This window comes from Mytilus edulis, chromosome 8 (assembly GCF_963676685.1).
Source record: "Mytilus edulis chromosome 8, xbMytEdul2.2, whole genome shotgun sequence".
Classification (NCBI taxonomy): domain Eukaryota; kingdom Metazoa; phylum Mollusca; class Bivalvia; order Mytilida; family Mytilidae; genus Mytilus; species Mytilus edulis.
Genome location: NC_092351.1, coordinates 37,254,690 through 37,269,438, shown reverse-complemented (window position 1 = coordinate 37,269,438; position 14,749 = coordinate 37,254,690). Strand labels below are relative to the sequence as shown.

The 14,749-nt window shown below is 35.0% G+C and overlaps 2 protein-coding genes across 10 annotated transcripts in view; both read left to right on the top strand.

The window, feature by feature from the left end:
• Nucleotides 1-2,113: 2,113 nt before the first annotated feature.
• On the top strand, nucleotides 2,114-2,563 carry LOC139484068 (uncharacterized). Its single transcript, XM_071267789.1, has one exon. It carries the CDS (start codon nucleotides 2,114-2,116, stop codon nucleotides 2,561-2,563), a length of 450 nt encoding a protein of 149 aa, XP_071123890.1.
• Nucleotides 2,564-5,830: 3,267 nt separating this feature from the next.
• LOC139486791 (E3 ubiquitin-protein ligase MYCBP2-like) overlaps nucleotides 5,831-14,749 on the top strand; it is a 109,096-nt gene continuing 100,177 nt past the window's right edge. For 5 of the 9 annotated variants that reach the window (XM_071271755.1, XM_071271758.1, XM_071271764.1 and 2 more), the window contains exons 1-9: nucleotides 5,831-6,094; nucleotides 8,851-8,917; nucleotides 9,971-10,195; nucleotides 10,965-11,118; nucleotides 11,680-11,861; nucleotides 12,584-12,728; nucleotides 13,196-13,302; nucleotides 13,610-13,675; nucleotides 14,223-14,319. In XM_071271755.1, coding sequence (XP_071127856.1) covers nucleotides 5,973-6,094; nucleotides 8,851-8,917; nucleotides 9,971-10,195; nucleotides 10,965-11,118; nucleotides 11,680-11,861; nucleotides 12,584-12,728; nucleotides 13,196-13,302; nucleotides 13,610-13,675; nucleotides 14,223-14,319 — 1,165 coding nt within the window. In that variant the 5' untranslated portion in view covers nucleotides 5,831-5,972. The remainder of the gene's footprint in view (nucleotides 6,095-8,850; nucleotides 8,918-9,970; nucleotides 10,196-10,964; nucleotides 11,119-11,679; nucleotides 11,862-12,583; nucleotides 12,729-13,195; nucleotides 13,303-13,609; nucleotides 13,676-14,222; nucleotides 14,320-14,749) is intronic. The other 4 variants (XM_071271760.1, XM_071271757.1, XM_071271759.1 and 1 more) reach the window with 3 other exon arrangements.

The following is a 14,749-nucleotide window of genomic DNA, read 5'->3' as shown; positions in this document are numbered from 1 at the left end:
AGTTTTATTATTTTCGATTTATGAGTTTGACTGTTCCTCTGGTATCTTTCGCTCCTCTTTTATTGTCGGTTGGTGTTTTTATTCCTTGTTGAATTACATATGAGGAGACACAAATTACATTACCAAACTAACTTAATGAATTGTTTCAAGGCAAAACAGTGAGGAATCGGTTCTTCTTCTTCTTCTTTGCTAAGGACTGGATTCTTGAAAAGAATGTTATAAGTACACTAGACGGAGAATGAGACAGCAATTCTCCTGCAACTATTTACAAATAAAACGTTCCGAATATATACAATTAAAAACTACGTACACTTGGCTGCTGTCTATGGGTTGGTTTCTGGGGTGCACTATTGTTGGCTAGTGCACTCTGGAACCCCTCTATTGCCAGAGCTTCAGTTGTAGCTGTTGTAAGGAGGTTCACTCTTGTATAGTCAGTGGAAAGTATATGAGTACTTATATACTCTCTGGTTTGCTGGTGGTTGATATAGGCGTTGTTTGCCTCTAGTGCGCAGATCGTTTGGACGTAAGATGGAACTGGCATCAATGTCCACTAGCTCATGCTGGATCTTGTAAAGAGCCGTGGTGTAGTGGTTAGTGCATCGGACTACTGACACAAAGGTACCTGGTTCGATTCCCGTCTGGGATGAAAATTTCAGGAACTGAATTTTCGGATCTCCCTTGACACCATTTGCGAGTATGGTCTCGAGTAAACGAGAAAAAGAAAAAGAGACAAAGATAGATATAAAAGACTACAACAAGAAGTTCAGTGGGAGGTCCGGCAAGCCAACAAGAAATATATGGAAGAGGTCAGTTCAGACTATAGAGATAATGCAAAGAAGTTCTGGTCTTATATCAAATGCAAAGGTCAAGAATGGACAGGAGTGGCACCGTTAAAAAACAAAATGGGATTTCTGCAAAGTGACAACAAGAGCAAAGCTGACATTTTAAACGACCAATTCCAGTCAGTATTTACCAAAGAAAACCTAAATAACTTTCCAGATAAAGGAAAAAGTCCATACTACACCATGAAGGACATAAAAATTAGTACCAACGGAGTCCACAAATTGTTAAAAAACCTGAAACCGCATAAAGCTACTGGTCCCGACTCAATACCAGCCTTTATACTGAAAACAGCAGCAGAACAACTTGCTCCGATACTCACAGACCTATACCAAACATCATTGAACACTGGTGAAGTCCCGCAAGATTGGAGAGATGCCTATGTAGTTCCACTTTTTAAAAAAGACGAAAGGCACCTAGCATCTAACTACAGACCAGTATCTCTAACTTCCATCACGTGTAAGGTCTTAGAACATATTGTACATAGCAACATCATGGACCACTTTGACAAAAATAAAATACTAACTGATGCACAACACGGATTCCGCAAAAGACGATCATGCGAATCCCAACTAATCGTAACCATCAACGACATTGCATCAAAATTAAAAAGCAGCGGCCAAGTAGACATCATCCTGCTAGACTTTGCAAACGCATTTGACAAGGTACCACATCACCGCCTCCTACACAAGCTGGAATACTATTGCGTCAACCCCAAAACCAATAAATGGATTCGCTCCTTCCTTACATAACAGAAAGCAGAGCGTGATATTAGAGGGTGGGTGCTGTCTCCTCACAAGTACCAGTACTCTCTGGTGTACCCCAAGGCACAGTCCTTGGTCCATTACTGTTCCTGGCCTACATAAACGACATGCCAGAAACAGCATCTACATCAGAGACCAAATTGTTCGCGGATGACAGCCTTCTCTTTCGTACCATCACCAACCAAGCTGACAGTGAACTACTTCAAAAGGACTTAACAGCATTGGAAGACTGGGAAAACAAATGGCAGATGAGTTTTAATGCCAAAAAATGCCTTGTCATCAGAATATCCCCAAAAAATAGACCAGTGATACAAACATCGTACCAGCTACACGGTCATACTCTAGACACAGAGGAAGCAAGTAAATATCTTGGAGTAACCATCAGCAACAACCTAACCTGGGATAAACACATAGACAATACAGTAGGCAAAGGAAACAGAACGTTGTGATTTATACGTAGAAACCTCAAAGGCTGTACAAAACATGTAAAGGCAGCTGCGTATGTATCCATGGTAAGACCTGCAGTGGAATACGCAAGCACAATATGGGACCCAACAACCCAAAATAAAATCAAGGCAATTGAACAGGTACAGAAAAGAGCTGCACGATTTGTGAATAACAACTACACAGACCGAACACCTGGCTGTGTCACAAATATGGTTAAAAATCTTAAATGGGAAAGTTTCGAAGAACGGAGGAAAACAAATAGATTATGCATGCTATTTAAGATCCAGCATGATCTTATAGATATAGACCGTCACCAATATTTGACACCGAATGATAACCGGACCAAAGGTAAAAACCGCTTTTTCCAAGAAAGAACAAGTACAGACACTTACGGCCAATCTTTCTTCCCGAGGACAATCAGGGACTGGAACAACCTACCAACAACAGTTACAGCGACCAACACCGTTGAGGGATTCAGAGCTGCCCTGAAGGCATGCTCTGAAAGGAAGTAGGAAAACCCAGTTGTAAATAATTTTAATTGTATATTTTTGCGAACGTTTTAAATGTATTTGTAAATAGCCAAGAGAAAGCTTTCTGTGTTGCCCGACACTGCGTAAAGTTTTCGCTCGGAACCATGAACATTCAGTATTGAATCCGGTTCCTTACCTGGAAGAAGAAGAAGAAACGATGATAGTCCGTCGGAAGGGGACGATAAATGGCTGACCCGTGTTAAGAGAGAGCCATATCTCTTTCACATTAAAGACACCCTTGTAGATTTCGAAAAAGAGCAGGCTAATGCCGCTACAAGGCAGCACTCGCACCCGCAAAGTGGAAAGGGATTAATATAAGTTGCAAAACTTGTTTCCCAATCCTGTATAAATAAATATGTTTAAACTAAACTAAACTAAAGCATTACGAGTCGATGGTTACTTCGTCTGTTAGCTAGTGGTTCCCATCCTAGTTTCTTGACCATAGTTGTCACACATCCAGGTGTTTTATCGGTGTAGTTGTTTGTTACAAACCTGGCGGCCATCCTTTGCACTTGTTCTAAGCGGTTTATGTCCTCGGTGGTATGAGAGTCCCATGCCGCACTTGCATATTCTAGTGTTGGTCTGACCAGAGAGATATAGGCTGCATTTCGTATATTCTTGCTGCATTCTCGACGGTTGCGCCTAAGGAATCCGAGGGATTTGGATGCTTTTTTGGCAGTGACGTCAACATGATGTTTCCATTGTAGGTCCTCACTGAAATTTACTCCTAGATATTTGCTGGTTGGTACAGTTTCGAGAGTGTGGTCATATAATTTATAGTATGTCTCTTTTGGGGATTTACTGTTGGTGCTAATGCGGATGAAGGTGAGTTTTTCTGGGTGGAATTTCATCTGCCATTTGGTTTCCCAGTCTTCTAGTGCTGAAAGATCCTGTTTTAGTTTGGCTTCGTACTGGGAATTTGTTAATAACTACTAAGAAGAGTAAGGAACCTAACACAGTCCCTTGTGGGACACCTGAAAGTACGTCTCCCAGTGTTTACTTACAGCCCTCAACTACCACTTGTTTTTTCCTGTTTTCTTAGAAAGAATATTGTATCCATTTCAGGTTTTCGTCTCTAATGCCATAGTGGTTCAGTTTGTTGAGTAATCTGCAGTGTGGGACTTTGTCAAAAGCATTAGCAAATATAAAAAAGAAAATGTGGTATAATTGCCAATGAGACAACTGTCCGCCACAAGAGACCAAAATGACACAGACATTAACAACTATAGGTCACCGTACGGCCTTCAACAATGAGCAAAGCTCATATCGCATAGTCAGCTATAAAAGGCCCCGATAAGACAATTAAATGTAAAATAATTCAAACGAGAAAACTAACGGCCTTAATTATTTATATATAAAAAAAAAAGCAGACGAAAAACAAATATGTAACACATAAACAAACGACAACCACTGAATTACAGGCTCCTGACTTGGGATAGGCACATACATAAATAATGTGGCGGGGTTAAACATGTTAGCGGGATCCCAACCCTCTCCCTAACCTGGGACAGTGGTATAACAGTACAACATAAAAACGAACTATAAAAATCAGTTGAAAAAGGCTTAACTCATCAGATGGACAAAAATACAAGTGGACGTGGCCGGATCGAGTAAGATTACATCCACTTGATCTTTCCCTGATTTCAGTTGTTTGGCAATTCCTTCTATTGTTGAAATTAGTTGTGTCTCACAGGATCTATACGAGCTTTGAATCCAGGCTGACTGTCTGTCAAGATGTGATGTTTTTCCAAAAATGTGATGACTGAACTGTGGATGATATGTTCGAGAACTTTGCATGAAATAGAAAATAGCGAAACTGGTCGATAATTTACTGCTATATGATTTTCTCTTTTTTTTTAATAGTTGGACTAACTAGTGTTTCTTCTGTCAAGCCGTTTGGTATTTCACCGTTGTCAATGGTGGTTTGGTAAAGACGGGAAAGGATGGGAGCCATCTCATTTGCTGCATTTTTAAGTATTAGTGCTGAAATGTTTCCTGGTCATGTTGCTTTGTGTTGTATAAGGTTCTTTAACAGCTTGTATACTCCATTTTTGTTTAGCGGTTGATTTTACCCATGGTGGGATAACGGCTTGGGCCTTTGTTTGGTATACTAGTCATGTCTTCTTTAGTATAGACCGATTGAAATTGGTCGTTTAAAGTTTCAGCCTTTTGAGAGCTTTCACTATGTAAAAAATCCGTCTTTGTTGGTAAGGCAGAAACACCTGATGACTCTTGTTTCTTACTTTTTACATATGTGTAGAAGCGCTTAGGATTTTCTCTGAAGTCATTGCTGACAACATCTTGGGTGTAGTTTCTATGAGCTTTTCTTGTCTCCTTTTGGGTGTTTGCTTTTAGTCTTTTGTACTTTTTCCAGTCGATTGGGTTATTAGCACGTTTAGCTTTGGAGTGAGCTCTTTGTTTTCTTCTCATTGCTCTTCTTATCTGGGTGTTTCTACCCATGGATGTGTGTGTCTGTTCGTTGTTTGTTTTGTTGGTACATGATTTTCGATAAGATGTTACAGGATAGGATTGTTTTAATTGTCTTCCAAATGGCCTCCACTGTCTGGTCCTTGATTGACAGAATTGTTCACCAAAGTTCTTAAGAGAAATTTTAATTGCTTTCATGTTAGCTTTTTTCCAAAAGAAAATCTTTCCTCGTATTGGCTTTACTTGATTTGGTTGTATATTTGTGTCGTACAGTACTATATCATACATACATCCTGTACATAAAATTCAAGTTGTTTATTTTAAAATACCCAAAACATGTTGTTGAGGTGTGACTGTGTTTGACTTCGAATCTTACTGCATGATTGGCGGAGCTCCTAAAACAGGCGGAAAGTACAGAATAGGTAATAAGTAAACAGTGGTGTTGGTCAAATAGGTGACTCTTGAAAAATAGTTATCGAGGATAAAAAAACCCATAACTGTTGATTATAATTATGTACAAATATATTCTATAAACAGTGAAAAAAGACGATTTATAAGGGTTTTTTTCTAGTCGGAACGAGTTCTTGTATTCTCCGGCATAGTTCTATTTTTAATAGCATTTATACAATTTCCCTAAAAAACGAATTTATAGATGACCAAAAAACAATATTTTTGGGGGTATAAAATTTTAAAATCTGCTTAACAAATGAATAAAAATAAATAAAAAATTGAATTTATGTATATTTAAATTAGTTACCGACAAGATATAACAAGTTTTAGGAATACAGTATTTTATTCGTTTATTCTTGCTGCTACAAGATTATTGTGCAATTTGTCTTCACCAAATTAAACCAAATGGAAAATGAAAATGGAAGAAAATCGAAAGTTGATTTTTAAAAGCTTTTTCGAATTACAACTGTTGCTTAATCCTCAAACTCGTCAGTAGCAGCGAACTACAGAAAAGATGAGTGCGAAGGTGTTGCCTTCGTCTAGGAGCGAATTGGACATTTACCTGAAGGGAAATGAATTGAGGACGAAATTTCATGACTTGTTTGATGCATATCACATTTCTCAGGCTGACAATAAGTAAATAACTCAATTGATTAAAAAATGGGTTTAACGCAGGTTAAAGAATGATCTGTTTGTATCTGGTGTTTGTTGAATCTTGATCTTTTATTTTGCTTTAATATGAGGCAGGCATTACCTGTAAATGGGGACGAAGTCTATATGAATTATTTTTTTGTAACTTAAATATTTGTTTAAAAAAAGAAACGAAAATACCGTAACGTTTCCGATTTTGGTTCTGTTGTAAGGGATTTTAGTTGTGACGTTATTTAAATTATGACGTCATGTGCAATGTAAACGCTATCATCAGGTAACGTTTTTTCATATCAAAGAATTATTATAAATGAAATTGGTATTGCACGTTCCTTCCTATTTTATACTAGACTGATAAATATATATTTTACTCAAAGTTTCATACAAACGAGACCGGAAAAAGGAAGTACATTGTACATTTCTGTACAGGTCCGGGATTTCAAAACATGACAAAAAAAAATTGAACAATTTTGAGTTCATTACTACAATGAGAAATTTTCCCGAATTTTTTTTTTATTGAATTTTCTACTGTTATTGGGGACTTCGTCCCCATAATATCCTCACAGGGCTTTCCATTGAAACTGAAGTAGAAGGCTCAATTAAAATTATAGGCGGCTGTAACATGCGTTCTGCGCAGCATTGCCCACCTACAGCTTGGTGCCTTACGGCAGGGGGGTCTGGGGGCCGCTCAAGGCCCCAGAAGCTCTGGCATAAATAGAGCAAAATCCTGCATTCTCGCAATCTCCTGGCACCTAATTTCATCTTTCAAATGACCATTTTTTATGTATGAAATTAAAGAAGGAAAAAAAAATCTCAAAGAAATTTCATTTATTTTTATGTTATAGTTTTTTATTTTCATTACCTTATGCTTAAAATTCATTTACTTTTAAAGGAGATTTATTTATATAATAATACGGTTTGTTAAAAATCTTGATCGATTTATTTTGCAGAACTACGTGCATTTGTAAACAAATGACCCCCCTTTCTCTCTAAAGACTGTTACGCGTAACTAAATCATACAATTATTTCTCAAGCATTGACAGAAAATTGATATATCCTCTGATTTTCTCTTTTTTTGTAAACTGTTCAATAAGTCGGATACATAAATCATTTGAAAATGTTATTTATTTGAGGTCGAGGCCACAATATTCTACTTTCGTTTTTGACCTTGATTCTCTGAACACCACGTGGACTTTGAAAAATGAATTTCAAAAGATACTGTTTTCCAGATTCTGAACAATATGATCTACTACACTTTCTTTAATTTGACTGATATTATTCCATAACATAAGATTGTCATCCTATTTGATTGTCTTCATGTTTTTAAAGTAAAAAAAAGCAAACGAGTTAATGACCATCGGAACGTCTCTATTGTTATCCTTCAATGACCACCGGAACGTCTCTCTTGTTATCTTTGAAAAGAAACGATGCATTCTGACTTTAAATAGACAACCAATCAGTGACCTGAATTCATGTGAACTATATTTAGCCCAAGGTAAACACTGACTTTTCATCCTTGTTTATCGTGACCGCGACTTTGCGGAAATACGTCTCTCGGCTGCCTGTAAACATTTGAAAAAGATTTTTTTTTTCTTTTTGAATTTATATTTTTGTCAGTGAAGAAGCCGGCACTTGAAGCCACTGTAAACGGCGGATTTCCGCCTGCTACCGGCTTCAATGGAAAGCCCTGTCCTCGTACTTTTTATGACCCATCCGTATCAGAGGGCCATCAAGTTTTACCCTCGTCTGTCTGTACTCTGTACTTGTGTCCCAAAATTGGTTTCCGTTTCTAACTAAAGTTCACATCAACAAAATGTTATGAAATTTATACACAATGGTAAAAGCTGATTACCACAAAACATTGATCACGTTTGAATTTGGGTAACATCACTTTTACCATGAGACATGATTCTAGCATGTCTAGAGTTCAGTTCTGGAAATCTCTGAATTCGGTAACATTAACAAAATTGGTAACAGTTTCCAAATTAATTAACTGAACCTTTAACAAAGTTGTTAACTTCAGTGTTTATTTGGTTTTTGGCATTTATAAATAAAAAATGGCATGCTGGGAACAATTTCAGACGGAACTATGGACAAATTTCTAGAGTTCTGCCTGATAAAATTAAAATCTATGCAGGGGTTGATGAAAACGCAAATGATCCAAAATCCATATAATTTTTATATGTATCTTTTAAAGCAAAAATGAAATAAACACAGAAGTTAAAGAATTTGTTGATAATTTAGTTAATATAGTTGGTAACTGTTACAAAATTCGTTAACGTTACAAAATTCATAGATTTCTAGAACTGGGTTATGCCCATTTACAAATGAAAAAAGAGCTAAATTGTTTTTGTACCCATTCTCTTACTCGGATTTGCCTCAAGTATATGTTATAATCATATACATGTACACACTTGATCTTAACTCAAAACACAGATTAAGTACAAAATTGGGAAGCGTCACTTTTACCATTATTGAATTATGTCTCGTTATAATCTTATATGCAAGCGGGGGCATCTTTTGTGTCCCATGGACACATTTTTAATTTGTTGGTTATAAGATACAAATTTACAGCAATTTTTTTGCTTCTAAAGGATTGTGATAGCTTTTTGGAAATTTGTCCCAAGTGAATCTGTCCTGCTTGAACTGCATATATTATATATTGAAACTAACAATACAAGCAATACAATAAAATCTTATTTACTAATAATCTTCTCATTTACTTTCAATAATTTTTTTATCAGAAAGAAACAAGAAAAGAAGAAGGCAAAGAAGAGATCAAAATCAAAATCTAAAGAAAAAAAATCTAAGGTAAGTTTCTCAGATAGAACCACTAACTACTGTTCTCCAGTGGCAGGTTTACATTACTGTACCAGGTTTTCGGAAGGGTTGAGTGCTCATATACATGTTTAATCCAACCACATTCCTCCTTGTATAGTGTAAGTACGTGTATATTGCTCAAACAGATGATTTTATTTTTGGTGTAGCTAATACCAAAAATGCAATCTGGAGAGATTATTTGCTTGAATGTAACATTGGGACAAATTAATTATGGTGCAAATGAAACACAAATCCAATTGAGCAAAGTTTGCAAGTCTTCATCAATTACACTTCAGTACAACTATTTCCTCAAACTGTCACAGTTATTGTAGCTTAACAGATTAAGCTCACTAACTACTTATCCTCTGAAAAATTTCAAATAAACATTGTTGCTGAAATAGATTGTCTCACAAAAAATTCAGACTAGTTAACATACATACTGTTGTAGAAAAGGCTTCTTACACCACTGTCTTGGGTTTGGCAAGTGTTGGCCCCCGCTACATTTCCAAGGTTTGCAGTCTGTTATTTAGTAGTTTGTTTCTGTATGACATAATTATTTTGTACATAAATATGGTCCTTACCTTTCTCGTTTGAATTGTTTTACAATTGTCATTTCGGGGCCTATTTTAGCTGACTATGCTGTATGGGCTTTTCTCATTGTTGAAGGCCATACAGTTACCTATTGTTAATAATTGTTGTGTCATTTGGTATCAAAATGAGAGTTAGTAATCATACCACATCTTCTTTTTATATTTGCCTCAAAAAATTAATAGGGGCCTCAGTGGTCGAGTGGTCTAAGTAGTTAATTACTACTGTTATCACTAGCCAGTCAACACTGAGGTTGTGAGTTCAAACCCTGCTCAAGCTGGTGCACTCGACTCTAATCTCTATTGACTAGGATTGTCAGTTTTCTCCGGGCACTCCAGCTTCCTTCTACATCAAAAACTGGCCGCCACGAAATAGCCTATATGTGGTGCTTAAAAGTGGTGTTAAAACACCAAAAATCTAAATCAAATAAAAAAGTGAATATGTTTTAAATTGCAGAGAGATAAAAGCCCAGAAACCTCTGAATCAGCACCACCTACATTAGAGATATGTGGAAATCCTTCAATGTTTACAGTTTACTCAACTGTCAGACAATCCATACTGGAACAATGTATGAAAGAGGCTACACAGATCTACCACCAGAGTCAGTCATTACCATCAGACTCAGAAACAGATGAAGAACGAGAGGAGAAAAGTAGAGAAGGACCGATCAAACTTCCTAAGGTAAACAATGTTATACTGTAAATAATTATTGTGGACGTGGACGTGGTTGTTGAGCTGTGGAAAATAATTTGAGATTCATTAATCAGGAAGTAAGGCATACAAATAATCCTATCAAAAAGAGGAAGTATGCCCCTAAAATTGCAAAAGTATTACACTTATGCCACTTTTATTTATAATTTATAATTTATAATCTGGTTAATAGGCTTTTTGCCAATTCTCGTAATTGGCCCTGTAATTAGTGATCCCTAATTTGGTTGTCTCCCTTATGACGGACATTATTTTATATTTACAATGGAGGGCTAGCAGACAGAGCAAATTTACCTGTGTGTAATGTGAGTAATCTATAAGGTTTTTAATTACATTAATTTGTTGTTTAGCTAAAAACTTTTGACATTAGAAATTATTTTTCATGAAAAATTAGTTAATTAGTTAAATCGCCAATACATCACTTTCAATTCATCCTGCTTTGCATTGGCAAAAGGGAATCTTGTCTGGTATGGAACCAGTCTATGATTGACAAAGGGAAGTAATTTGTTTAAAAAGTGTGTAATAATAGAATCAAATCGGTAATTGGCAAATGGACTATCAAGTGCAGAAATTTCATGCAATGTGACTGTCACTTCAAAACATGTTGAAATTGTCATATGTGACCAATTTTACACTAAGTTTTCAGGAAAATAGATATGAATGTTCTACCAAGTGCATGCTTTTTTATTGTTATTGCAAGTGTTTATGAGTTTTAAGTATTTTATAAAATTGTCTGTTTCAGATTGTTGGTCTTGGATTGACTGGTGTTTTTGAACTCGTCAAAGATACAAGACAAAAGTATCCAGAGCTTTGTGTAAGAGCTCTGACTGCCTTGCTAGATATGTTACAGGGACAACAGCCTGAGAGCATGAAGTCTGAACCAGCTGATGTGATAGGTACATTTTGTATTTCGAGTCATTTGTTAAATCTACAAAAGTGTTTAATATATCATTCTTCCAAGTTTGCACACATTTTTTCTGCTGGTACACAAAAAAGTATTGCTTAAGTTAAAATTTAGGCCATAAGACTGCTGTATCAAGAAAAATATATCCTGTTTTGAATTTTTAGCTGGTGTGCAAAGGGAGATAACTTCATATTGCTAATTCAAAGATCCCATTGATAAAATTGCAGTTGAGTCAGTCAACCTGTTCTTGAGTTGAAAACTTTTTCCCTCTCCTTTTTAATTTTATTTCCATGATATATATGTAGCAATCACAATTCCTTTTTAAGAAAACTTGATATTGAAAAATAATTGTGTTTAAACTGAAAAATAGGATGATATGTTTCATGTCCTTCTAAATAAAACAAATGGTTGCCAAACAAACCTAAGACTTTAGGTAAAAATTTGATATATGATAGTTCTTAAATGTTTTGTTAACCATATTAAAGCTTTATATTTAAGTTTCAATGCATGCGTATTAGAAAAGAATTTCAAGCAAAGGATTGTATTGTTTCAGAAAACTTCTTCAGTCTGTTGATGGAAATATCGACTGAGCCAGGACCAGACAAAGACTTGTCAGCTTTAGCATGTTCTTCTCTGCTTAGTCTGGTAGTGGCCCTTGGAGACACAGGGAAACTTCTGACAGCTGTAATGGCAATGTTAATGGCCAATGGTTCATTGTCATCACAAGAAATTATGGTATGTAATTTACACTGAAAATAGAGAGGTGAAAGATACCAAGAGGATTATCAAATATCGAAAAAGAAACTGACAATGCCATAGCAAAAAAACTCTTAAGACAAGCAATAGTATACAAAATACAACATAGAAAACTTAAAACTGAGCAACACTTGATTATTTCCCAGGTGCTCAAGAAGTGTTAGCAAATCCTGGTCAACATGTGGCACCCAATGTGTCGGTTAGATTGTGTCTTTCAAAGGATTATTTATGTACAGCTTCGACAGGACAGTCAACTTTTTACCTTTCAAGTATAATTTGTGAAGTTTTAAATTCAAATTGACATTAAGACACTATGGTAATGTATCAATGATATTTTTCCACTATAGACTGCTTGTTAAGTACCAAGCTGTTCAGAACATATAAGCCAATATGATATCAATGCAGGTATAAATTACCTTGTTGAAGTTTACTGTGTAGGTTTATTCCTAAAAAAAATAAAATTCTACCACTGTTAATAACAATATTTCTGCACTCAAAAAACTTAAATTAAAATAAAATAATATTAAGCTGAAATGTAATTTTTATTAGCAATATTATATTTAGAACATTTTAAGATCTACCTATAATAAAATGATTTTGAATAAGAAAGAAAGAGATTCTACAACTTTTTCCACAAGGAACTTCTCTAAAAGGTAGACAATCAATCATTAAGTTTTTAGAATTGTTATTTTTATTTTTAGGTACCAGGCATATTGACAGGACTACAGAAGAGTGTGCAGGCTGTTTTACTGGGAAAATCTATACTTCCTGATTGGTTACACCAGGGGATCAAAGTGGGGGCAGAAATAAATAGATTTATAGTAGAAGATCTTCCAGAAATAGCAGGTATTACATCTAGGAATTAAAATGGGGGCATAAATATATAGATCTATTACAGAAGATTTTCCAGAAATATCAGGTATAAGTACATTAACTTATACAACCCAACAACTTGATCTGTCATGGAATAAAATTTACTTTATAATATAAGTTCCAAATGAAAAACAAGTAGTTGTTATTCATGATGATAAATGTTTGGAGGAACTTTTGATATGAGGAACACAGAAAAGTTTTAAGGTCAACTTGATAGTTAGTGACAATTTGTTGACCATATTAGAACAAAAGTAAAACAATCAGAATGTTATATATATTTCACTTTTATTTTAGTTTCTTAAAGTGAGAAGGACACTGTTGATGATTTGAATTTGATACACATGTAATAATATTAGATGTTTTTTGGGTTTATTTTGTTAGGTCACTGTCTCGCTGTACAATCCACTAAGTTTGTATGCATATTTTCATTGTTATTTTAGCAGATTCTACACAGAACTGTGCCATAGCTAGTGATGGAGAATATTTATACCTACTAAACAAAGAAGGGATATTTAAAGTAGGGTCTGGTTACAAAGGAACAATTAAGGTATGCAAATTACACTCAAGAATGTCTTTTTTAATGGGATTTGGTCCAACATTTTGTATAAAGATAGCGTTTTATTTTCTAGAGGAAAAATTGAGTAATTATTATTACTCTTTACATATTATTTTGGCAAACATTTGAAAAATAGGCTTCATCTATAATGAATTTAGCTGTTTCCTATTTAAAATGGCTATGAAAGCACAAGCCCAACAGAAAAGTGAAGACTATAAACATGATGGCTGTTCCATTTCAATGGATGTTGGTGGTTGAAAATACAGAATTTGCAGTATATGACATATTTCTATTTCAGAGTCATGTTTACCAATACAGTAAAGATTTTCCAAACAGTGCTAATTCATGGTTGACATGTGCTGGTGTAAGTAAAGAGTATTCATATTTATAAGTGTTTTTCTCTTCTAAATCAGTTATGAATTGAATATGATGTGAGTAATAGGTCAATGAGTTAAAGTGCTCAAAGTAAGCTCTAGAAAGATTCACTTGATTTGTTTACAAAAGAAAAATGTTAACCAAACTACGATTTTAATGATTAAAAAAAATGTCAATATGAATAATTATGAACATGTAAATATAGATACACAAAGAAAGGTTAAAAATCATGAAAATAAAATCTCAAAGAACTCAGCAAAGGTCTAAACAGAGGAAAAGAATTCTGCAGGATTAGACAGATAAAGCAAAAGGATTCAAAATGCACATTTGAAATATTAACCATATTCTATAGGAGAAGGTATTTTAACCTGTTGAAATATATTTTTAAGATATGAAAGAGAATTTTATTATTATTTTAGCAGGGATTTAATAACTTTTCATCATCATATACTGTTGAAATGTAAACTACAAATTTGAACAGGACATTGCAATGTTATTTATTCAGAAATTGATTTTACTTTCACTTTCATTTTCAGGATCAGCTGTTTTGTAGAACAGATGACAACACACATCCTTGTCTGGCTGTTGTTGATAGTAAAACATTTGAGCTGAAAGATTCATTTCACTTGGATGGTGAGATATATGCATATATTTAAAAATTGTTTATAAAAAGGCAGAGAAATTCAATAGATAAACATTGAAATAGAAAGAAATAGTTATTTTTCTGAAGGTCTTCATTCAATTTAAACACTTTCAAGTATATAAAATGCATGGTCAAAAACTCTAAAAAAAAAATTTGTTCGATGAAGAAATTATCATTTTATCCTTCACCGTAGACTGTTTGATCCAACATATTTTTTTTATACGACCGCAAAAATGTTTTGCGTTCGTATAATAGTGTGATGTCGTCGTCCAAATTCAGAGCTGTATCAAGCTTGAATATTGTGTCCATACTTGCCTCAACTAGTCAGGGTTTTGACCTCTGCAGTGGTATAAAGCTGCGCTCTGCGGAGCACCTGGTTGTACATATAAGTCAGAAGACACACCATTTTACCGTTTGTGA

What these genes read in the sequence shown, in the direction of transcription:
- LOC139484068 (XM_071267789.1), top strand. Translation starts at nt 2,114, where the DNA reads ATGGTAAGACCTGCAGTGGAATACGCAAGCACAATATGGGACCCAACA.